Source organism: Akebia trifoliata, chromosome 14 (genome assembly GCF_017979445.1).
Source record: "Akebia trifoliata isolate Shusen 1 chromosome 14, ASM1797944v1, whole genome shotgun sequence".
In the NCBI taxonomy this organism is placed as follows: Eukaryota; Viridiplantae; Streptophyta; class Magnoliopsida; order Ranunculales; family Lardizabalaceae; genus Akebia; species Akebia trifoliata.
The window spans coordinates 7,753,463-7,776,429 of record NC_141388.1 but is presented as its reverse complement, the minus strand read 5'-3'; the positions used below and the strand labels follow the sequence as shown (position 1 = coordinate 7,776,429).

The 22,967-nt window shown below is 34.9% G+C and overlaps 2 protein-coding genes across 2 annotated transcripts; one reads left to right on the top strand and one right to left on the bottom strand.

Moving 5' to 3' along the window:
- Positions 1 to 317: 317 nt before the first annotated feature.
- On the bottom strand, positions 318 to 15,167 carry FK (Ergosterol biosynthesis ERG4/ERG24 family). The gene is made up of 13 exons (XM_086422114.1): positions 15,015 to 15,167; positions 14,782 to 14,899; positions 14,504 to 14,574; positions 14,330 to 14,386; positions 12,205 to 12,296; positions 10,822 to 10,869; positions 8,685 to 8,805; positions 8,542 to 8,588; positions 6,311 to 6,392; positions 3,586 to 3,662; positions 3,374 to 3,493; positions 749 to 823; positions 318 to 673 (listed from the first exon to the last, which is right to left on the bottom strand). Exons 1-13 carry the CDS (start codon positions 15,060 to 15,062, stop codon positions 520 to 522), a joined length of 1,110 nt encoding a protein of 369 aa, XP_086278240.1. The 5' UTR covers positions 15,063 to 15,167; the 3' UTR covers positions 318 to 519.
- Positions 15,168 to 15,511: 344 nt separating this feature from the next.
- On the top strand, positions 15,512 to 20,811 carry LOC147385966 (histone deacetylase HDT1-like). The gene is made up of 10 exons (XM_086422115.1): positions 15,512 to 15,665; positions 16,672 to 16,742; positions 16,850 to 17,065; positions 17,204 to 17,219; positions 17,324 to 17,368; positions 17,877 to 18,037; positions 19,384 to 19,473; positions 19,607 to 19,697; positions 20,275 to 20,404; positions 20,506 to 20,811. Exons 1-10 carry the CDS (start codon positions 15,653 to 15,655, stop codon positions 20,567 to 20,569), a joined length of 897 nt encoding a protein of 298 aa, XP_086278241.1. The 5' UTR covers positions 15,512 to 15,652; the 3' UTR covers positions 20,570 to 20,811.
- Positions 20,812 to 22,967: the final 2,156 nt, after the last annotated feature.

Here is a 22,967-nt window from a genome sequence, read left to right as displayed (position 1 = left end):
AAGGAAACCATTCGAGATTGTTTGATAATGTACAAAGAAGACCAATACCAACATCGAAGTTCTCACGTTGGCGAGGTGATAAATTACATTTGTGGTAAAACCATAGACCTGGGATCACAAACCCTACCTTAACAAATCTTGAAAATAAGTGTGGGTGAAGAAGACCCAACATCAGTTAGAATGAGCACTTCATTGCAATTCAAAGGCATAAAAGAGCAAGTAAAAGGTCAAGATGATGTGGATTGAAAAACTATATTTTCTATGCAACAACCGAAGTGATGTCCCAAGATGAAAACTTCGAATTTTGGAAGAAAGCATTTTGTCATCCCACAAGGATATAAAAATGACATAAACACAATAGTCAAAAGATACATATAATGTACAAATAAGAACCAATAGGTTCTTCCTACAAATACAATCCTCTCTTCAATAGAAATCTGTTCTTGTCACATAAAACTGTACCATTAAATAAAATTGGCTTACTTAGACATGGATTATGTTCACCCTTGAGTGATTTTTTCAATAAAGATATGGAAATATTCTACATGGAACGAGCTTGCAGTATTCTACCCAGACTTCTTTATATTTCTCAGCACACCGAGCTTCATCTCTTCTCTCTCTCCAGATCAGTAGAATGAAAAGATAAATCGGGTAAAAGTATGGAACAGGGGAACTGCAAAATGGTTTGAAATCTTAAAAATGTTTTTATCATGTAATGCAGTATGTGAACTAATTTTATTTGACTTACCTCGCACCACATGGTAAACTAAAGGATAGTGCAAGCAGCAAGTCACCAAGGTAATTGCAGTGCCGGGCTACTCCCCTGAAACAAAATAAGGGAGAGTTTCAAGGACTTCAGCAGGGAATGTTGCATTCCAAACCTATTGAAAAGTGTGAAGTGGAACACGTACAAATAATACTTAAAATATCTTATTGAGTCAGGAAAATAACCAAAAAAACATTGTGGGAGATGAAATTGTTAGAGAATGCAAAGAACGGTAAATACGAGATGTCAGTATTGTAGACAAATATGAAGGAATGATGTCAGGACACATGGTTGTATGAAGGAATGATCTCAACCATCTCCTCTATTCATCTAACAAGTGGTCCAGAAAAATCTAACCAACAAGATTTTGAGGTTTCCATTATCCAATTGTTTTAATATTTGACATGGGACATTTCCTTTAGGGTACCATCAAATCGTGATTTCTAACCATCGGTATTAATGTTATGTCCTTATTGTCCATATTCTCTCAATAACAATCAACTGCAAATCGTCCCATAAAAAGTGTCATTCATTGTAAGTTGGCCTATGCAATTTGGTCTCATTTCCTTCCTCTTTTCAAGTTTCTTGGTGTCAACCCCATCCAGTCCTTTCTCTTTTATTTGGTTGGAAGTCTCCCTCTAATGGTATTAGCTAAGTTAAGGATTTTATGGCATTTAACACCTTTTGCAATTTGTTGGGGCTTGTGGAAAGAGAGGAACTCCCGGACTTTCGATGGGAAGGAAAAGCACTTTACAAGAGATTATCTTCAACATCGTCGGCTTGTTGTTTTTTGGTGCAAGCAGTTCAAGGAATTTCGGGGTGTTTTTTTTTGTTTGTTGAAGATTTTGTTTTTAGATGGGATTCTGGTACTAGGGAGTAGTATGCTTTGCTCTTTGTTTTCTTGGTTCTTTTTTTTTTTTTTTTATTAGTATAATATATTGAAAAAGAGGGAAAACAAGAAACAAGGAGGCCGAGAAAGCCTCACAAAGAGTCTTCTCTTTTTTTGTTCTCATCTTGTTCTCTTTGTATGTTTTGAGTACCCCTTGTCCCCCATTAATAAAAGTTCTACTTATCAAAAAAAAAAAAAAAATGCATGATTGAATCTTATGAAGCACAATTTCTAGGTGAAAACAATGAGTGCTACATATGCATTTTTTCTTTGTCCTAAACAGAATAATTGGTGCGACTAACAAACCTTGTTCCTCTATTCAGAGGACTTGCAAGGTCATTTTTTAAGTGACAATGATTGATTCTAGTTGCACATGACCCTATCACTTCTAATTGACTATCCCTTAAATATATCTTAGCCATTTCAATCATCCATCTCAATATCCTCTTCTCCCCCATGTTTAATATGTGTCTCATTATTAAAGTTCCAATCCATATACTTCATCTTCATTGTCATAAAGGCTTATCCTCAAAATTTGGGGTTGGCTATTCCATATACCATCTTGGTCATACTCATTCAGAAGCTCTTGGATTCCAAAGTATTCAACAATTCTAGTTTTGCATCGAATTCCTCTCCAGACTCATTAATTAACGATGGGCCAATCTGCAAATAACATACACCAAGGGACTTGCTCTTGAATATGAGAAATTACTTCATTTATAACTAGAGAAAATAAATAAGATTCAAAGTCAATCATTGACATAAACCAATTGCAACTGGGAACTCATTTGTTTCGTCATCATTTGTTCACCTAATCACAACTTCCTTACATTACCTTAATTATGTAGAATATCTACTTCGGACTCCTTTCTTTCCCAATATTCACCAAATTAACTATCAAGGGACTTTTTCATACACTTTCTCTATGTCAATAAAATCCATATGTAGATCATTCTTCTTTTATCTAAAATGTCATCCAAGTAAAATAACCCTGATCATTGACCTCCTCAACATAAAAACAAATTGGTTATCTCATATCTCTGTTTTTTGTCTTAATCTTTTTCATCACTCTTTCCCATAATTTCTGAAAGACTAATGTCGTGATAGTTGGGGTGCAGTTTTGTATGTCTCTTTTGTTTCTATGTAGGTACTACTGTACTTTTGTCCATTTGTTTGGCATCTAGTGCAAGCTGGTTCTCACTGAAGGTCGTTGAGGTCTTTTTAGTGTTCAAAATATCATTGAATTATGGAGTAATTAGATATATTAGATATTTTTCACTCGAAGAAAAAACTTTATGAATCTTACAATCCAGTGATTTGAATCAAATCCTACTCCTTACTATTTTATGATTTATATCGATTCAATTGGTTAGTATATTATGGATTTCTTTCATTTCTTAGAGTTTTTAATAGCTTTTCAACATCATCGTCCCACCTTATCCCAAAACCCAATTACTGGGTTGAAAAAATATGAATCTTATTTCTCCATTAGAATTTTCAATAGTTCCTTCGTTATATTTAAGTAACACATTAACTATATACCATACTCATATTTATAATTGTATCAGTTATCTGTTTGCATGATGCATAACATTCGAGCCTTTGCATTCATTCTCACTTCATATTGCATTATATTTACGAACATGTTAACAACCAGAAAAGTTCAACATTGAAGTAACAGTTTCCTGGAAAGAAATGGAATATATTCAAAAACTTACCAGTAACCAGAAGCAAGCAACTTTCCCCCAATTACTTTTGGAGGCATACCCCATATGGAGGTTTTAGGGTTCTTCTTAAATACATGCTTTTGCTTGTTAGCTCCTCTGAAGACCAGGTACCTGCATGATTTATGGATTAGTGCTCTTCACGCAGGTAAACTTAATATTAGTGAAGTGTCGACTGTGAACTATTTATAATATGATGAACTCACCCAATCAGAAACACTAAGCAATTCGCAATAGCAGCAGCTGTTGTTAGATCCGCTTTATTATTCAAAAGCCACCAACCCTGCATCAAATACAAAATTATTTATCATCTGAAAGATTTAGTGAAAAATGATAGAAGAAACTGCACTAGATTTTTGTAGTACTAAAGGTACCATCCCAAAAGGTATTTCAATAAATAAATAAATAATTCAATCTCAAAAGCTATAAAAGTGCATACTTCAGAATTACAGGTACAGAAAAATGAAACTATGTTAAGTGTTCCCTGCAGAGCAGGGTGACTGCAGAAAGCATGCATAGAAGCTGAAGGGTGAAATTTTGTAAGAAGCAGAAACTACATATCAGTGAGAACAAAAAGATGAAGGATGTGAACTACGGATGGAAACAGAGAGAGAAAGCCAGTACTGGGAAAGACATTAACCACAGGTGAGTCTCATTAAAAAAAAAAAAAAAGCACTCATGGAACCTTTGAACGTTTGGTCTTGTGTTCTAGGAGACCTTGATTCTATGTAAGGGATTGAATAGTCTAGTAGCTTTACTTATGTTCGTGGTATGATCCCACACCTTATAAGGGGTTTCAATCTTTGGACAAATGTCCAGGTCATCACAATCTTAGTCAGTTCATATACAAAGAGAGAAAATATGAAATTTTCTGGTTAAAATCCCACTCCAACATTAAATAAACCTCATATGTTAATGAAAGGCAATATATTTGTAGGATTTAAATCCCAATCTTGACAAAAGGAAAAAATTTCAACATATTAGATCCAACTTACAATGCACTAAAGTACCAGGAAAAAATCAACATGTAAATGTCTATCTGTGTAGGAAGGACACAAGCACGTGTATCGGTGTCCAACACAGATAATGGGTGTCTGATATGGAGCCCTTGAGATGCTCAAAAGGCTTACACATCTATATACATGTATTACAATATAATATTTAGCTATATTAAACACAAGGTTTTGTTTCAAATAAAAGTAAAGATAGAATACATGAAAAGTAAAATAATAAAAAATTCTACACGCCAACAATTAAGAAGGATAGAATTCTAATCACAAATCATGTTTGTGTTTTAACAATTTAATCTATATGTAGGATGGATTAAACCAACCCTCTTCCATAAATTATCTTATCGAAAAACATTAAAACAAAGGCTGACACTAACTCACATGTTAGGATAAGTGCGAAGGGTGTACTCCGTGTGTAGATGTGTCTGACTTGGTGAAAATCCTGTAAGTGTTGTGTGCTCGTTACATATATTTCTATTGGACACAGACATGAGGGTTTACATGATCCATAGACATGAGTAGATTAATTTTTCTGTCTCGACACACAGCCTGAATAGAAGCCAGGCAAAGCATCAAAAGGATAAGAGACATATGAGAAAAAGATTTTTTAGTTGTTTACAGTAGAATATAGGATGTTTCAAACACAAACCTTAATGTTATAAAAATCCAAGGCTTTCAACTTTCTAGGTGAATGGAAAGAAGGGCCAGCAAGTCAGGATGACAAAGAGGTAACATTCTGGAATGAAAAAACAGTTGTGGAAAAATGGCTGCTAAATGAATTTCGGAATGGTTACAGACATAATAAACTAGTCCAGATTTGGTAATTACTTGGCACTGGGGAGAGGAGGGGTCGGTTTGGTTAATATGAACAAATCCAGGAAAGGTTTGGGAAAATTAAGGGTGGAAGTGTAGGCCGTAAAAAAGAGCAAAGAGACTCCAAAAAATAGCCAATATTTTTTTCAAAAAATAATTGGCTATTTTTTCGGCTGATTTTCAGCAATTAATTTTTTTTTTTCCAAATTTTCAACATTATTCAGCGAATTTTGTGACAGATTGACCAAGAAAAGGAAATTCTCTAGATTCGAGAAGGAAGTTAAAAAAACAAATGCACATATTAGAAACCTTTTGGCTAACAAACTCTACGAATCTTACAGCATTACAAAGCAAGTGCTTGGAACAAAAATTGCAGGAAGAATCTGATGGAGATGACAAGAAGCTTAAGGAAAAACACGGATGATCTATAAGATAACTGAAAAGAAGATACATTGAAAAAGCTGAACTTTTTCACACTTTCATATACTAGGGGATTTCACATAAAATGTTCCATACTAATGGATTCGTGTCCATGGCCATCAGTTCCAATGCACGAGAACTCAAACTAACCAAATCCAGAGCAAAGTCCCAGGATCAGCCTTAAGCATTAAGTTGCATTGGAGCTGATGGGCAAACCATAGGTAACACTGAAATATCACTGGGAAATAAGACCTTTAAGCATCATCAATCTGCAGCTATTGTCAAAAAAGTAAAATACTCATCCCTAGAATTTCAAGTTTCGTGAAACATGTAATAGATATGACATACAGTGTAACTATAGATATTAAAGCCCCATTCTCAAAAACTGAGACAGTGATCTCCAACTAAATGTACTTTTAAAGGAAGATGTTTTTCCAGTTTTATAAACTGTTCACTGTAGCAGCAATAGAGTCCACTAAGGTGATTAAAGCACTTGACAAACATTTGCAAGCATAGGGAGACCACATACATAGACATATCCCCAAAAACAATAGCATAGAGGTCTTCACTAACCCAAGGAAGGTAAAACAAGCACAAAAGCATCAGATATCATCAAGTGTCTCAATTTTTTATGTTATGAAAAAGACAATTTGTTGAGCTATATAATTTCTAGTTTAGCGTTACATACCTGGATGCTAAAAGTGAAAGGAATCCACACTAAATCACCAAATACCAGCATGAAGCCTAATCTCTCTGCAATGATGTCCCATCTATAAAACATAACCACACAAAAACGGATCAGCTTTGAAGATATAATCACATACAGGTGATAGAACCAACTACATCACGGAAACCAAATGGAAGGACAAGGAGCCAACACAAAGCTTGGGAAGAGACATAAATTGAATGAAATTGACAAACTTTAGCAATGAAAAAATGAAAATGATGAAAATACACATTTCTGTCCATTAAGAAACTTGATTACATTCATAAGAAGTAAACCAAACAACAAAATCACAGAGAAGCAATTGCTTCAACTGAAGTGCTATTTCAACTCTCTAATGGTGTGGACTGACCCAATTACCAATTATCTTTTATAATTTAATGCTCTGAAGCACTATTACATGGTTTCATATTTTTTTATATATCAGTATTATCTGGTTTCATATGGGTATCAATTAAACACATAAAGAAAAAAAAAAAAAAAAAAAAGCTAATCACCACAGTTTTCTCTTCTGATGAGGCTAACAATATAGATCATCAAAATTCAGGGAAGATATTTGCCACAAGTTTTTTAATGGCTGCCAACCTGGTGCAACCCTAACATTCAACACAAAATAATGTTAAGGTCACCCAGGGAAAGAATCTGGCTATAAACATATGAGCAGAATTTAGAAAAGAAAATATTATCAAGACAAATCCAATCGAAGAAGCACTGGCAGACAACGGTATATACAAAGCCGTAGGCTGACCTTCATGATTGATAACAAGAACCACTTTACCAATAATAGTAGGTCGAATTTAAATGAAGGAATTAGAAAGATGTCATAAAATTGTTAATTGTATTGAAGGCTAAGAGAATTTCATTAAGCAACTCTAAAGAGAAAAGTTACTCCTAGAAAGAAAGTTGGTGGTTGAGTGAAATCCAACAGGCCATAAAAAACAGAGGTCATGGACAGGACTTCGTACTGAACTAAATGTGAGGAACAAAAAAATAAATGCGCAAAAAAGGGAGCAAAGAAAGTAGCGGCAAACACCAAATGTACCATGATTTGCACTATAAGCCACAAGGGTCCAACAAGAAAATGATAAAGTAAATTATAAACTTGCAAAAATGGAGAGGAAAACTAGATAACCAAATCAAGTTGGGGCGCATTTAGGGTGAAGACTGAAAGATCTTATTAGGGACAAGTAGATTAAGGAAACGTGGAGGAGCATTTTGTTTCAGTTACAAAATGAAGACCACATGGGAGGTAGCAAGCTTAGGATTAGCAAAGCTAATTCTTGAGACTTGAGAGATCCAAGATTGTATAAAATACCCTAGGACTATGGCTATAGCAGTGAAGAAAGCTTGGACAAGGATGAAGATAAGAAGGGCTTCGGGTTCATATGAATTCGAAATAGAGGGTCGGAATGCATGAGTAAATTGGATTGTTGTTCTCATTAACTAAATTGTTCAACAAAATCTAACAACTGAGAAAATGTTGGATGATGGAAGAAAAGAACTGTAATACCTATTTACATGCACAAGGGAGAGTAATGGACCAAAATGCAACAACTAATGGGATCATACGCTGAGAAATACTATGAAATAAACAAGGATATCAAAGAAAAAGTATTACGTCATGCCAAGGAGATTAATCATCGAGCTTATTTTATTAGAAAAGAAGTTTCAGGAAAAAGAACTCCATACATTAACTCAAAAAGACCAAGATAGAGACCCCAAAGAGTTGATAATTTGGGTATAATGGAAAAAGGAGTCGCAACAAAATACATTGATATTAATAGGAAAAAATGCTGTAGTAGTAACTAGTGTGAGAAACAAATATAGTGTGACAAGTGAGATCCCAATTACTATGATTTTGCACCAGGAGTCAGTTGAGTCTGTCTTTTTTGCACTAGTTACAGTTGAAGACATTCTACAGTGCCCCATCCGGTGATAGGTGAGTTAATGCTTAGTTGTTAGTGGGTGACTGCAGGCTTTGAATCTAGATTGAGGTATTAGTGTTCACATACCTAACCAACTTAGCAAGCTAGCACCTTCCACTACTGTTAGAACAAATAATCCTCTATAATTTAGAGAATGGTAAAGTAAAAAAAAAGGTTCTCTAGATAAACAGAAGCCCAATTATCACACACATGAAAAAAAAAGGTAGATGCAAAACATTATTTTTTGGATAGGAAAGGTAGTCAACTTACGTAGAGGTCATGTACTCCTCATAAAAGAAGTAGTCTAGAATGTAGAACTGAAAAGGAAGAAGAATACAAAAATAAACTTCAAAATTTGCAAGGGGTAATGTTTGCACAAAATTGAATAATATAAAATACTATATTCAGATTACCAAACAAAAAATCTGGTAAAGGATCATTGATCGGCCCACGCTGCCATCTTGGATGCTTTTCGCTAGTACTGAAAGATTGATAAGTAGCCATCCCATCATTCCAGCTCTAACAAAGAAAAATCTGTGGAAGAAACAACCAGTCATATTGTAAGCATGAACATACACATCATAATACATCTCTTCACTTCTATGTCATGTTTACCAGTGATAAGAATGTTGCAAATGAGTTATTTGAATAGTGGACCAATTTTTCTTTTTTTGGATAGATAGAAATGACTAGGGCGGCCACCTAAGAAAGCAAAAGGCCAAAAAAAAAAAAAAAAAGCATTCAATCATCATAGATGAGATCCCACTTAAACAAAAAATCTTCAAAAAAGACTCTTCTAAACTTTTTAATGAGATCCTACTCCAAGAAAAGATTAGCCCCACTATGGATACAAGAACCTCGTGCAATGGATACTCCTTCTCTTCAAAGACCCTACTGTTTTGTTCCAACCAGATATCCAGCCAAGGATTCTTCTATTATGGGACTTCATTTTGAGATGCCAATTTTGAAATAGGAGGACCAATCAACCTAGCCAACATAGTCTACAATGTCAGAGACATGGTTTATAGAGAGCAATTATAAATGAATTTAGGTCCACAACAATTGCCAGTGTGTTATCGGGTTATGAAAAGGACCAAACAAATTAACCATGGATTTTCTTTGGAAAGACAAAGAAGGCAACCACAAGTACCCTTTATTAACTAGAAGATGGTTCCCCCAAGAAAAGGGAGGGTTGGGTATGTTTGTGTCTCTCTCTGGAGAGTGGTTATGGAGGTTTGAAATCTAGGAATCCTATATTTAAAGAGAAGTGATTTTACGGGAGTAGGAATCTAAGGTGGGATAGTGGTGACATCAATTTTCCCTCTGGTTGTGGGATGCGACAATGTATTCACTATAGTTAATCTGAGTTTGTAAATAATGTGGACGATGACAAAAGCAATTGGAAGAGGTCAAAATGTTCATTTCTTAGTGTGATTCTTTCACTCCGTGTTGGATTGTTCTATAATGCACCCTTTCCAACTTTGGTCATTTGGGGAAAGGATATTGACAACCAATCACCTAATTAGTCGAAGGAAAATGATAGTATGTGCAAATCCAGTGAAAAATTCAAAAACCATCTCCTTATTCATTGTGATTTACCATGGTCTTACTTATTTTATCTCTTTGGCCTCTATCGAACCCTTCCTTTTTCTGCTATGATTACCTTTCAAATTCAGCATAATTAGACCTATTTGGCTAGGGGTAGGAACCCAAGGAGAATGTTATCATTTGTTGTGAGTTGCGGGTGTTAGGAAAGAACATAACTGGAATGTTTTTCAAGTAAGGAGGAGCCCACTCATGATATTATTTTCAGCGAGAAGAGCTTCATGTTTCTATCATTCAAACTCCATTGTGACATAAAGGATTTGTTGTTTGATGATTTTGTATTTAGATGGGAGGTTGTGGTGTCATTCCAACTGGTTGTTGTTTCTCCATCTTTCGTGTTCTGTCTTCTTTCTTCTCCTTCGTGTTGACCTGTTAGCTTTTATTATTAGTAGGTCTTCGAAACCTCTGTTTCTTGTATTTATTTATTTATTTGTTTGTGTGTGTGCGTGCTGATTGGAGTTTACACATTAAACCTATCAACAGAAAAATAAAAAAGATCAACATTTGAATCTTGAGTTGTACATCTTGCACAAATCTAAGTCTGGTGGATGAATTATGGCTGTAGAATTGGAGTAGGTTAAAAGTTCAACTGCACTGATGGGTCTGGAAAGTAAAGGATCATCACAGCCAAATTTAACAGATTGGGTGATCTAAGAGTTGCCACAGACTTGACTACATTTCTTATTGAACAAACTAACTAACTGTAATTAGAAAGAAAAGAATCACTACTTCCGCACTTTTTTTTTCTTTCAATAGGAATAAGTGTGAAGGCAGCGTTTTGATCCCAGGCATGTGGTTTTAATATCCACAGACTTTACCAAGTTGGCACTTTTGCATATTTAAAAGAAACTATTTTGTATAAAACTAAATGTCAGGGAGTCTTAACATGTAGTTAGCAATTCTAAAATTTACCAGAAGATGAAAAATAAAAAGTAGAAGACATACTTGAGGTCGATTCCCATAAAATGAGGATTCAACTGTATCCCAAACCACCTATTGGATAAGATAGTAGACATAACAGTCAAGATGGTTGCTTGATGCATTCAATAGGGAAACAAAGAAAACAATATTGACATAAATTTATTTGTTCCTGAAGGCATCATTACCAAATACTTAATTCAAGTCAATTAGTTGAACCAACAAGAACCACTGCATGGTAATGAGATACTAATTTATGAAACTTCCAGTACTAAAACCTGCAATTACAAGTGTTCCAGCAGCTGTCTACTCGCTGAAATACTAAGCAAAAGAAACTTAAATGACATGAACGTATGTGGCGATGTCCAGCACAACTACAAGGTGCCTAAGATAAGTATGAAACAGCGAAAAGAAGTGAGACCAAATGACACTCATGTAAGGAAAATGAAGGGGGATACAAAAATTCAAGATGATTTTAGCCATGGAAGGTTGGTAGAACAAACAACTATCTAAAAAGATATCATATTTATTTTTGGTATACTCGGTCACAAATCACAATATCATGCATTTCAAATTTTGACATGCGGTTGTATATGAATTGTTTTTACACTATGCAGGAAGTCTTGAGTTCAAAACTCAATGAAAGCATATTTTAGAACTTCATTAACCAAAACAAATCAAAGTTACATTTAGCACATCTTAGTGTGCTTCCAATCACAATCACACTCACATTCCTTTTTTCCAAAGATCTAGCTCCATATCTCGCTTTCAAAGATGTAAGGATCATTGCAAGATAAAGGTGTGATGCTCTAGAAAAGTGGAACAAATAAGCAACACACTAACATTATTACAGATCAAATGGCAAAATAAGAGATACCGAAGTATCCCATCATATTGCCAAGCACTAAATTGAAATGGGATTATTTATCGTGTTAGGCTGAATTGATAGCACATTGTATTGGGAAATGATCAGAATTTTATTGGTTACATTCCGAGACATTCAAAATACTCAATGTCTTGGGGTCAATGTTTCATTTCCAATTTCAACCGAAATGAAATGGAACTTTGAACCATTTCTGCATTTTAGTCCAAATTTTGGAACTGGTGATCCAAGAATCTAATCCGATGAATATTTACCTTGAGAAGATTAGATGATTGTATGCTTGACATTGCAGCAAGGAATAAATTACTAGAATTTGAGGCATAATATTTTGAGATAGCTTTCCACATTCCAGTTTTCTATTTGAAAAAACGTACTGATACACTTGGCATGAAATTTTAACTATAGGATTATCAACATCGTCATCAAAACCTTATCCCAAAAAGTTGGGGTCAGCTGAATAAAACCTATAAATTTATTCAAAAAGATAGGAGATGATGCAGGACATTAAGAGATCTATTCAGAAGTACCAGTCATGAATTAAGTTTCCCGTGACATGCGGTTTTAAAGAAGAACTCTGGTCACGAGCCTTGCAACCAACAATGTAAAGTACCAATGTCACCTGGCATAAGAAAATAGAGAGGAAGAAATTTTAAAGGGAATCAAGACTCGTGAGGCTAAGAGTGTGTGTATGTGACTGAGAGCCACAGTTGCAATCAAATGTAAAATTTAGGAATCGTGGTGCAAAAATGGTACATGTTGAACAATACAATGTGCACTTTCTGATAAAAACCCATAGGAAAGGGTAAATTTTGGAAAATAATAAGAGACGAGAAATAGAAGTAAATAACAAATAGAGTGTTTGTACAACACATGCACGCATGCACATTCCTAGTAAGTTTTGGCAAACATGGTTTTTTTATAAGGTTATGTGAGCCCATATGGTGATATGACTTGAGGCCTGATTTTTGGAGAAAACAACCTCACTAAAAACAGCTGATGCACTATTTAGAATTACGCAGCCTATATTGATGGTGAGTAAATTATCTGACATCATGGATCACAAAAGAAAGCTACTTTAGACAAAAAATTGAGTTTTCCCAGTCTAATGAGTCTTCAGGATGAAACACGCTACTGATTTTTTTTTCTATTTCCCTATAAAAAGATCTCACTGTAAACCTATCATTCAAAAACATATCCACCTCTCTTAGCCAGACCTGTATAGGGGATGAGGTCACCAGTAATCCGTTCAAGGAGAGACACCAAGGTTGTTAAAAGTGCTAGGTTGAGAAAAAAGAACAAAAAACCGATCCAAAAAAAGTATAAATGTACCATTACAAAGGTGATACCAGCAACCAACAAAGCTGGTAAGTCAACAGAACTAACATGTAAGTAAAATAAAAACATGTAATCGTGAATATTCAAGCGGTCTAATTTAGACATGCCCTCCAAGTTTTGGTGAATATTTGAAACACCCCTTAAGTTCTAAAATTGATAAAGACCCTTTCTACCATGATTTTTACAAAAAAATTTACATAGAATTACAATTTTAACCCAAAATTTTATAACCCAACTTAAAGCAGGTAGGCCTAGACACTTGGATGGTCTAGGAGGCCAAAGCAAGACCTAGACACATCTTTTGACAACACTGAGAGAAACCATCACAGCAACCTCTGAATCATTGAGATCCCTCCATACACACCGATCCCAAGTAGTACCATAAACCTCTTCAGATGCTGATTGATAAAAGCTCCCTTAAAGTTCAAAAGTGAGGCTTAGGTTGATACAATTTTTATCAAACTATAGAATTGATAATTGCTTTAACCTCCGAACTTCTTTTAGTACCATTATAAACATGGATTTTTATGACTATGAATGAAATATAAAAATAGTTAAAAGATTGTTTAAGTCCATAAAAGCATTTCATAATATTTTAGTATTTCAAGAGCAGTTCTACCAATGAAGAATCACGTATATTTCACAAGGCTTTCCCCTAGTAACATGATAATTGGAGGGTTAGTCGCTAGTGCCGAATAATGTTACTCGCACAAGAAAATAGCATATCAAGACAAACCATTACTTCTTACATGAAAAATGTGAATGTATATACTTGGTGATGAAAAACCCCATATCTTGACAGCGCCGACTGACTAACTTTCCCATTACCACTTCTAAAAGATTAGTATAATTATTTTTTGCAAATTCTAGATGTTTCACCCAATTGGATTTAGGGAAAATAGTGATAAGATTTACATTTCAGTTCCCTCACATTTAATAAATGTTATATACTTGGTGAAACTATTGGCATAACCTTCTCAAAGGATTTTGCATAATTTTCCCTTGTTTGATGTGTGTATATATATATACAAAGGTCTGGTTATAACAAAACATAAAATTGTTCAATTTTCAAATCTAACTCATACTCTGTACCAAACAAAAACAACTTGATAAGCTTTTCTTCTCCCTTGCCTCATAACTCACATTTATGGATTTGGTAATATTCACTAACTTCATTATCTAAACTTATTAGCAGAATCACGCCCATTTTAGATCATAATTTAAAAAAGCAACCCAACGCTAGACAGGAATCCCGTCCATTATATAAGAAATTCTTTTTTGATTCTAATAGTAATGAAATACATAAATTGAACTTACGAGAACACTGAATGCAAAAGTTGTAGAAAGCAGCTCAAGTCCTCTGTCTGCGATCATCTGAAATCACTCTAATTATATAATTCCAACCCCGCACACAAATCAAAAGACACTATAATTTTCACTACTTTTTAACTCAAAATACTGCAAGTCAGAGGAAGATAGAGATGTAGAGACCGTAGGCGATATTAAATTCATTCCAAATCCGATTCCTAGAAGCGCAACCAGCAGAAGAAGAGAGTACAAGCCTGGCAATGAAGGAATCCACAATGTAAGAACATTGTAACGCTTACAGAGACATTAGAGCAGATAAGATCTCAAACATTCAGAAAATGACTAATTTCAGATCCGATTATCAGTGAAGAAGTTCAATGGAAGCATAAATAAAAAGTTACAATAACTAGTCAAAATGTCAAATTTGTATTTTGTAGAGAGATTAAGTAGGATGAACTAACCATTGCAGCAGTAATGGAGTCGAGTAGAATCTGAAAGTGTCGCACCAGGAACGATCTTACCAGGTAGAAGAGATCCAGCAAACCCTAAGTAAAGGAAAAAGGAAAGAAGAAGAACCACCTAGGGTAGAAGATGAACAGGTCAGTAAGATTGAAATTTCGTATTTAAAAAAAAAAAGGATTTTTTTCAGAAAAGAAAGTTGATTAGGGTTTGATTAGGGTTTTTTTTTACTCACTGAGCTCCATGAAGGGATTAGAGCATGAAGAAGAGATTCAAAATCCATTTTTCTCTCTCTGTGATTCGTTCTGTCTCTTAGGTAATGGTGTCAAGGCTCCTGGTCTGATAAAGTCTCGCAATTTCTGTAGAAAGTCGGAAAAAATAAACAAAATGAGTTCAGATGTAATGAATCCCGAGGAATATCTTCTCATCTCAGCCGTATGTTTGATTCTCGACATCAAACATCGTTTGAGATTAGAACCTGGTTTTCCTAGGAATTCATACTACATCACGAATCTGTCTCTGTTGGAATCTCGAGAAATATTCTCCCTGTATCGTCCATATTAATAATAAATATAAAATGTGCTTGATTGTTTTGGTTCACCATAAGTCCACCAAAAGTGAGAGAAACATCCAGGTTTCGGTGGGCCACGTGGACCAAACGACACGTGTATTATTAAATCATCAACCACACAACAAACGTTTATGGTACGCGCTCTATAAGATCGTAACCCTATAAATGCCAGCACACTCGCCAAGCCCTAGTGTCTCCGCTAGTCCGCTTCCCTCAAAATCTCATTTACCCTTTTGGAGTTCATCGTTCTCTTGAAATCCTCCCAAACCTTTCTCCTTAAATCGCTATTTTTGTCTGCATCTATGGAGTTTTGGGGTAAGAATTTGGTGATCTATGTGTGATTCTTCTTAGATTTCTAGATTTTTTCGAGTTTAATGGTTTTCTTCGTCTCCCAAGGTTCATCTTCTATTAATTTTATCTTCTTTTTTGATTTTTTATTATGTTGATTTTGATTTTGGATGGTTGTTTAAAAGGAAGTTTGTAGATTTGTACACGTGTGTGTGCTCTTATGTGTGAGTGAGGTCTCTCTATGATCTATGCTTCTACTTCTGCTGTTTAGTAATCTCTAACAGTCTCCGAAAACTACAGACATCTGGATATAATAATCGAACCGAGCAAGACCTGATGATATTGTTAGCTTGCAATGTTGATAAGTTGATGATGCTGTGTTTTTTTTTTTTGGATTCTTCTGCCATTATATGTTTAGAATTGAAGGAGTCATTCTGAATATGTATCTATAAAGACCTGACTTGGTTGAACGTTATTATGTCTTGAGTCGACGTGTAGGTTAGTGATCATCAACTTATCAATTTGGTCAATATTTCTTTGAAAAATTAAAATCTAATGGTTTTGAAAGAAAAATGTGGGGCTGTTATGAGAGGGTGACATGATGATTTGGCCGATGTATACATGATTTTGGGTAGCCGAGTTATTTTGTGGATTTCAACCCTTCATTGAGAGAGAGAGACCTACTGATTCTCTTCGGTCTTACATATGTAACAAATGGGTTCTTTTCTAATTTAAATTGAATCAAAATTTATAATAATAATAAATAATAAAAAAACCACCCTTTTCATTGCTGAAGTAGTGAAGAGCCAATCTTCAATGAGGTAACTGCATTTTAAAGAATTGTCTGGAACTTGGTAAAGCTCCTTTGTTTTATTGTTATTTTTTAATTAACTTTTTTGAATGGGTAACATTGATTCTTTCTTCCCTATCATCTTTAAATCTATATATATTATCATGTTGTTAGTTTCAGTTAGTCTTATTTTCAGATGTACTTTCTCTAGATGCATTAAAGTCTTGATTTGTCATGATTTAGGTGTCGAAGTAAAAGCAGGAGAGCCCCTTAAGGTTGAACCTGGACGAGATAGGATTTTGCATCTCTCACAGGTTATCAAGGACCTACAACTTTTGTCTAATAGATCAGTGTTTGTTTATTGCATTTAGTGAAGTAAGTATTCTGTTGTTAAAATGTACTGAATACTCTCATCATGTAGGCATCTCTTGGTGAGGTAAAGAAGGACAAAGGAAATGAATCAATAGTCCTTTTTGTGAAAGTTGGTGGTGAAAAGCTTATCCTGGGAACACTCTCCCCTGAGAAGTGCCCTCAAATATCTTATGATTTGGTGTTTGAGAAAGGATTTGAACTCTCGCACAACTGGAAAAATGGGAGCGTGTACTTCTGTGGCTACAGATCTGTCGTAGAGGAAGAATATCCTTATGATTGTTTTGTTGTCAGATATATTGTTTTTGAGGTCTTGTAATTTAATATATTCATAAAATTTTAGTTGTCTCTGGTAATTGTTTTCTTCAGTTTTGGTTCCCTTGACTGTTTGGAATCTTCCGCCACACCAAATGACTTTACTGGTATTACTTGGAATCCGAGTTGCTCTTACTTCCATTTGCCCATCCCCTTCAAATCTATATTGTTACGACTGATTAATTTTATTTCTAATCATGTGAATTTCCAGATTCTGATTCTGGAGAGGATCTTCCACTCAATGCTATTGAGAATGGTAGGATACTATTGTTTCTTTACTTGGAACTTTTATATATATATATTTATATATATTTATATGGGTTGGGATCCGTTGACTCATGAAGAATGACTCATGAGAAAACACATGATCCCAACAATATCCCACAGTTGAGATTTATATGTATCTTGACAACACATATCTCGGAGATACTCATCCTGAGGATAAATCTGAACCATTGGATTTTGTGTTAAATGGTTGGGATCATGTGTTTTTTCCATCAAGATATCCTGACTATATATGTAATAATAAAACACAACAGTGGGTCCCACTCTCTGTCTCAAGATTTACACCCATACACAATGTATCTCAAGGACATGTCTTAGCTTTTCTCTTCCCCTTTCCAAAAATACTCCTATCTTTCTTCTTCTCTCCTTTTCCAATATTACCCAATCAACTTTACTGTATTTCCACTTCTCCCCCCTTTCTTAATAACACTTCTCCAGCTTTGTAATCTTGGTCGTGTTGTATCCATTTGATTTTTTAGGAAAACCTGAGCCTGATGCTGCTGCCAAGCCTGGTTCTTCTGCAGCTAAACAAAAGATGAAAATGGTGGAGCTGGACAAGGCTGGTAAATCCAAGGCATATGATAATGATGATGATGATGAAGATGAGGATGATTCTGAGGACGATGAATCTGATGATGAGGTATTCTTCCTCAGAAAATTCAGGTTCTTTTGTTTTTTTCTTTCATTCATTTTTTTTATTTTTATTTATTTTTTATCCAAGGCATATCCAAGAAAGAACTTATTTCCTACAACAATCACTACCAAATCAAAACCATGAACACTTACAAATGCACACACAGAAACTTACACAAAATAACCCCACCTATATCTGCAATTTGTCTAAAGCCTAACATAGTTGTAACTGGCAAAACTTCAGATCTGTCCATCAGAACAACTAGCAGTGATATTTTAAAACTGCAATTCAAAGTAAAATCTCCATCTTAAGGCCAAAACTATCAATGACCCAAGCCTAATTAACACTAACAAACATACAAACCGAAACAAAAATCCTAACCCCCTATTATGATCACTACTAAATGATGGAAAAAAGCTTAGTGTAAGTATATGGGCACACCAGCACTCCCTCTACCAAAAGCAGGCACAGGGGTGTGAGTGAGTTCAGCCAACTTAATGACAGCAGGGTGGTTGATCATGCCAAGGGCAGCAAGCAAGTCAATGATCTCTCCATTGACACAACTAGAAAATATCTTTACTAGTGCAACTTAAATTAAAAATTTTATCTTAAAGCCAAAACTATTGAGACCCAAATACCAAGTAACAGTAACTCAATATTATTAAGATCATCATTATCCCCTGCAAAAATCCCAGCACCCTCAGGAATGTGGGACATTCTGCCTGCATGATGCTTCCTTTTCAACCCTGAGGACATCTGCCTTAATGTCAGACTTCTTGGGAACAAAGTACAAGTGATGCCCCCTGCTCCTTATCTTGGAGCTTCAGGGAGATCTCAAGCTGGGGCCCTTTGGAGCCATTTTTTGAGGTGTGATGAGAACCCAACTATATTGTTCCAGAGTCTCTTCTTGGTGATGCTGATGACCTTCTACAAGATCTTTCTTATGTTTCCATTTTCTATTGGAGGATAAAAAGATCTAATTTATAATCTTGCAACACAATCTTTGAAACTAGATTCTCATGTCATGTGGAGATCTTTTTGATGCTTTACATTCCCTGCAGTTTCCAACTACCACTAAGTGAGCCATTTTGTCAAAGGTTTATTTTTAATTTTGAGATTATTAGGATTCATGTAGGTGGGCGAATAATGTCGCTGCATGCCCCTAATGTGAATTGCCTTCAAGCTCAATTTTTCATTTGGCTAGGACAAAACATTTCCATTTTTATTTTATTTATAATGTTTTGGGCTATAATATAGTTTTTATACTTGGGTGTTTTAAGTTTTTTGCATTCTTCATCCATCATATTTTCATAGGATCTCTTCATTGCTTTTTACCGTGCACTATTGTTCAGGACATGCTTGGTGCTGAGGATGGAAGTGATGAAGAGGATGATGATGATGAAAGCTCTGACGAGGAAGATGAACCCACACCACCTATGAAGGTTTTTACTCCTTCCCTGTTAAATTTTGCTGGTGGACATTTCATAGTAAGAGGTGAAATGTCGTGAAGCCTTCAATGTAATCATTCTCCATTGACCGTAACTTACTAGTTTATTCCTCTCTTCTTCCATGAAGGCTGAGCAACTCAAGAAGAGACCTGCAGAATCAGCTACAAAGACCCCTGCTCCTGAGAAAAAGGCAAAACTGGTTACACCTCTGAAGACAGGTGATCCCCTACTGGTCCCTTTTTCTTGCTTGTAATCATTATTTTGGGTATGACTTAGATTGCTGGTTTTCAGCATAGGGTTTCACAAGGCATTGGAACAAGCACAAACCCTATCCCAAAACGTAGGGTTAGCTGTATGAATTCTTTTCCTCTGTTAGTTATGCCCAAAGCCATGTCTTCTGTAAATTCTATTGCATTATCAACCCATCTCTTATTTTTTTTCGGTCTTCCTCTTGTTCTTTCAAGACCCTCAACTTCAACATTCCATTGAGGACACCCATCTCCATATTGGAAATAGTAAATAGTCCTGTAGTCTGTGTATTGGTGTTTGGACCTGAAGTTTAAAAAGGAGTGATCCAAATCTAACCCTAGGGCCAATTCTATGTCAGTCGGGACTATATATTTCTTCTGGAAGATACTACATGAAGAATCTTTATGCATTTACATACATGAAGATGTATGTAGCCACCATATCTCAAACGTGTTACATCTGGAAAGCTCAACCATATCTGTTTTAGTCAATATTTCAAAACTGAGTTTTGTTTGGTTCAATTGTTAAATAATCAATCATTTCTAGGTGGTGATGGAAAGAAGGGCGCTGTACATATAGATACTCCCTACCCTAAAAAGAATCCAGCAAACAAAGACAAGGCAAAGCAACAGAGTCCAAAATCTACTGGTCAAATCCAGTGCAAGAGCTGTAGCAGGTATTATTATTCATTTTGTATAAATAGTGGAAGTACTTTCGTTTTACCATGCTAATCCTAATTATGCATTGTGCGTACTTATCTTTGATCTCTCCACGTAGGAAATTCAACTCAGATAGTGCTGTAGAAGCTCATACAAAGGCAAAGCACAGCGGTGGCAATTGACTAGAGGGGACTAAACAGTATGGGACAAAAGCTTCTTACTTAATGCTTTTAGGTCTTGTTTCAAGAGGAAAGGTACAAAAGGGGTGGTTGAATGAGATATATGACATTGAGGTGAAAATTAGCTAGTAGCAGTAGCAACTTTTGTTGGTTTGTGTTAATTTGGGAGTGAGTTTTCAACCATATTCTGAATTGGACACACTACTGTTTCTTCGATCATTCTGCTTTTGGAGTGTTTATTTTTAGATGTCTTCTCCTTGGGTGGATAGATAAATCAATTTCTATATTGATGGGACTATACTTTAACAGATCCGGGAAATTTGCACTCGTGTGTCTTTCTTGTTGAGAGTTTGAGTTTAGGTCATAGATCACAGGCCAACTAACTTGTAAAGGTCTAAGCCATCCTCGAGACTTGGAGCATCTCCAACAATGCTCTTTACTATAAAGAGCATATTTTGTCCAAATCTGACAAATGTTAGTTTAGCCAGTTCAAATTTTGTTAGGTGCTCCGAGAGGCTCAACAAATCTTTCATTTGTTGAAAATTGAATCAAATTGTAATTAAAGTCTTGACATCAAATTTTGGAATCTAAAAACATGATCTGATGCCACATGTTTCTAGATAATGAAATATTAAGAAATTTGAAAAAAATAATATATATATATATATATATATATATATATAGGGTCAGGTTCAAGGGCCATATGAGAAAACATATGTAAAAACTTTCGTTTTTAATAAAATTTTAAAATATGGGTTAGAAATTTTGGATTGAGTTGATTTTTTGTGAGGATGATCTCTATGATGGGAAGATCATCCAAAAAAATAAAATCAGTCCAATCTGAAACTTCTAACCCCATTAAAAGTGATTTAGAATGTGGATCGTCGATTTTTTATCAATTTTTATCACTAATTTGTAAATCACTTTTGATGGATTTAAAAGTTTCTGATTGAGCTGATTTTTTGTGAGGATGATCTTTTCATCATAGTGACCATCATTGTAAAAAATCAGCTCAATCCAAAACCTCTAACTCTTATTTTGAAAAATGAAAGTATTTTCATATGTTTTCTCATATGGCCCTTGAACCGCCCCCATATATATATATATATATATATTGTTTTTTTTGTGGATGCAAGTTATTTCATAAAGTTGAGAAGGCTGTTGAGATTGATTGTCAATGTGATAATCCATGCAACCTCAATGACCCTTCAAAACTTACTAAATTAGTAAGGAAATATTTTTTCCGCCTCGCTACATGTAACGAGTCTCTCGATTTTCGTATTCCTTACTTCAACATTTGTCAGTAAAGAGTCTGTTGGATCCAATTTTGTGATCAGGCTCTTTATAATAAAGAGGATGTCATGTTTAATGAGTCTTGGAGTTATTCATACATGCCACATAAATTAGTCATATGATAAATTTTTATCGATGTTCAAATCTGTCTAAAATAAAGTAGGAATTGGTGTGGCATTAGTAGAAGTTAATGTGGCAATAGCAGCATTCAAATTACATGAGGCTCAGTTGAACATGCGTAGCTCATGGACCTAGATTAGGATTGTTTTACCTAAAAGTTTCATTTCGAAATGAGAAAATGTGATGTTTTGCCAATACCTCATGCATAAAAAATTTCTGATTAATGGGGGACCCAAAACACATTGATTTGATACTTTTTTGGATACTCAGATCAACAATCAAAGTAAATTTTGGTGGAAGCAATAAGGGGAAAAAGTAGGGCATAAAATAGGCTGCATTTAACTGATATCCGAATGATCCGAAATACAAATTTAGCTGGTTTGGGTCCTTGTGTAGGTCCAAATGAAAAAATGGGTCAAATATGGTTCCATGTTCCGTAATTATGTCAGATACAAATCCATCCACATATCGATATAGATCCAAATTATATATTACTTTGAAAATTAAAATTTTAGATTTTTCAAAATATCCTTTTATACTACTTTAATATAACATAAATTCTCTTATAAAATAATTATAATTGGTAAAATAGAATAGTATAGCAATTAACAGTAAGTATAAAAGAAAAAATGTAGAACTATCTCGATCCCAAATTATCCAACCCCACTCAAATAAATTGGTCAGGTCAGATCCAGATCATGTGAAATTAAACTGATTCAAATATGATTTATCTCGTACGATCCGAATCAGATTCAGATCCAGCTAAAAGAAAATTTATGCCCTAGAAAAAACAAAACATAGATTATGTGAGTGGGTCAAAGAAAATCATTGTGGCATTCTGTGGAGGTTGGTATCATATCTCAGAATCAAACTTAGGATATCAGCATTCCAGACAAAATCAAATCAGCTGGCAAGTTGTACATCCTTAGGGGGCGAAACTTAAACTTGGTCAGATTATCCCTTACCTATATATGAATAGGTAAAGATT

Bases quoted from the DNA above. Each gene is read 5' to 3' on its own strand.
- FK (XM_086422114.1), bottom strand. From the start codon at position 15,062: ATGGATTTTGAATCTCTTCTTCATGCTCTAATCCCTTCATGGAGCTCA. The intron at 14,387-14,503 runs GTCTCTACATCT...GAGTGATTTCAG, and splicing joins TGAATTTAATATCGCCTACG to ATGATCGCAGACAGAGGACT. The intron at 10,870-12,204 runs GTACTTCTGAAT...CTTATCCAATAG, and splicing joins GGAAACTTAATTCATGACTG to GTGGTTTGGGATACAGTTGA.
- LOC147385966 (XM_086422115.1), top strand. The intron at 17,369-17,876 runs GTAGGATACTAT...TTGATTTTTTAG, and splicing joins ACTCAATGCTATTGAGAATG to GAAAACCTGAGCCTGATGCT. The intron at 19,698-20,274 runs GTGATCCCCTAC...AATCATTTCTAG, and splicing joins GGTTACACCTCTGAAGACAG to GTGGTGATGGAAAGAAGGGC.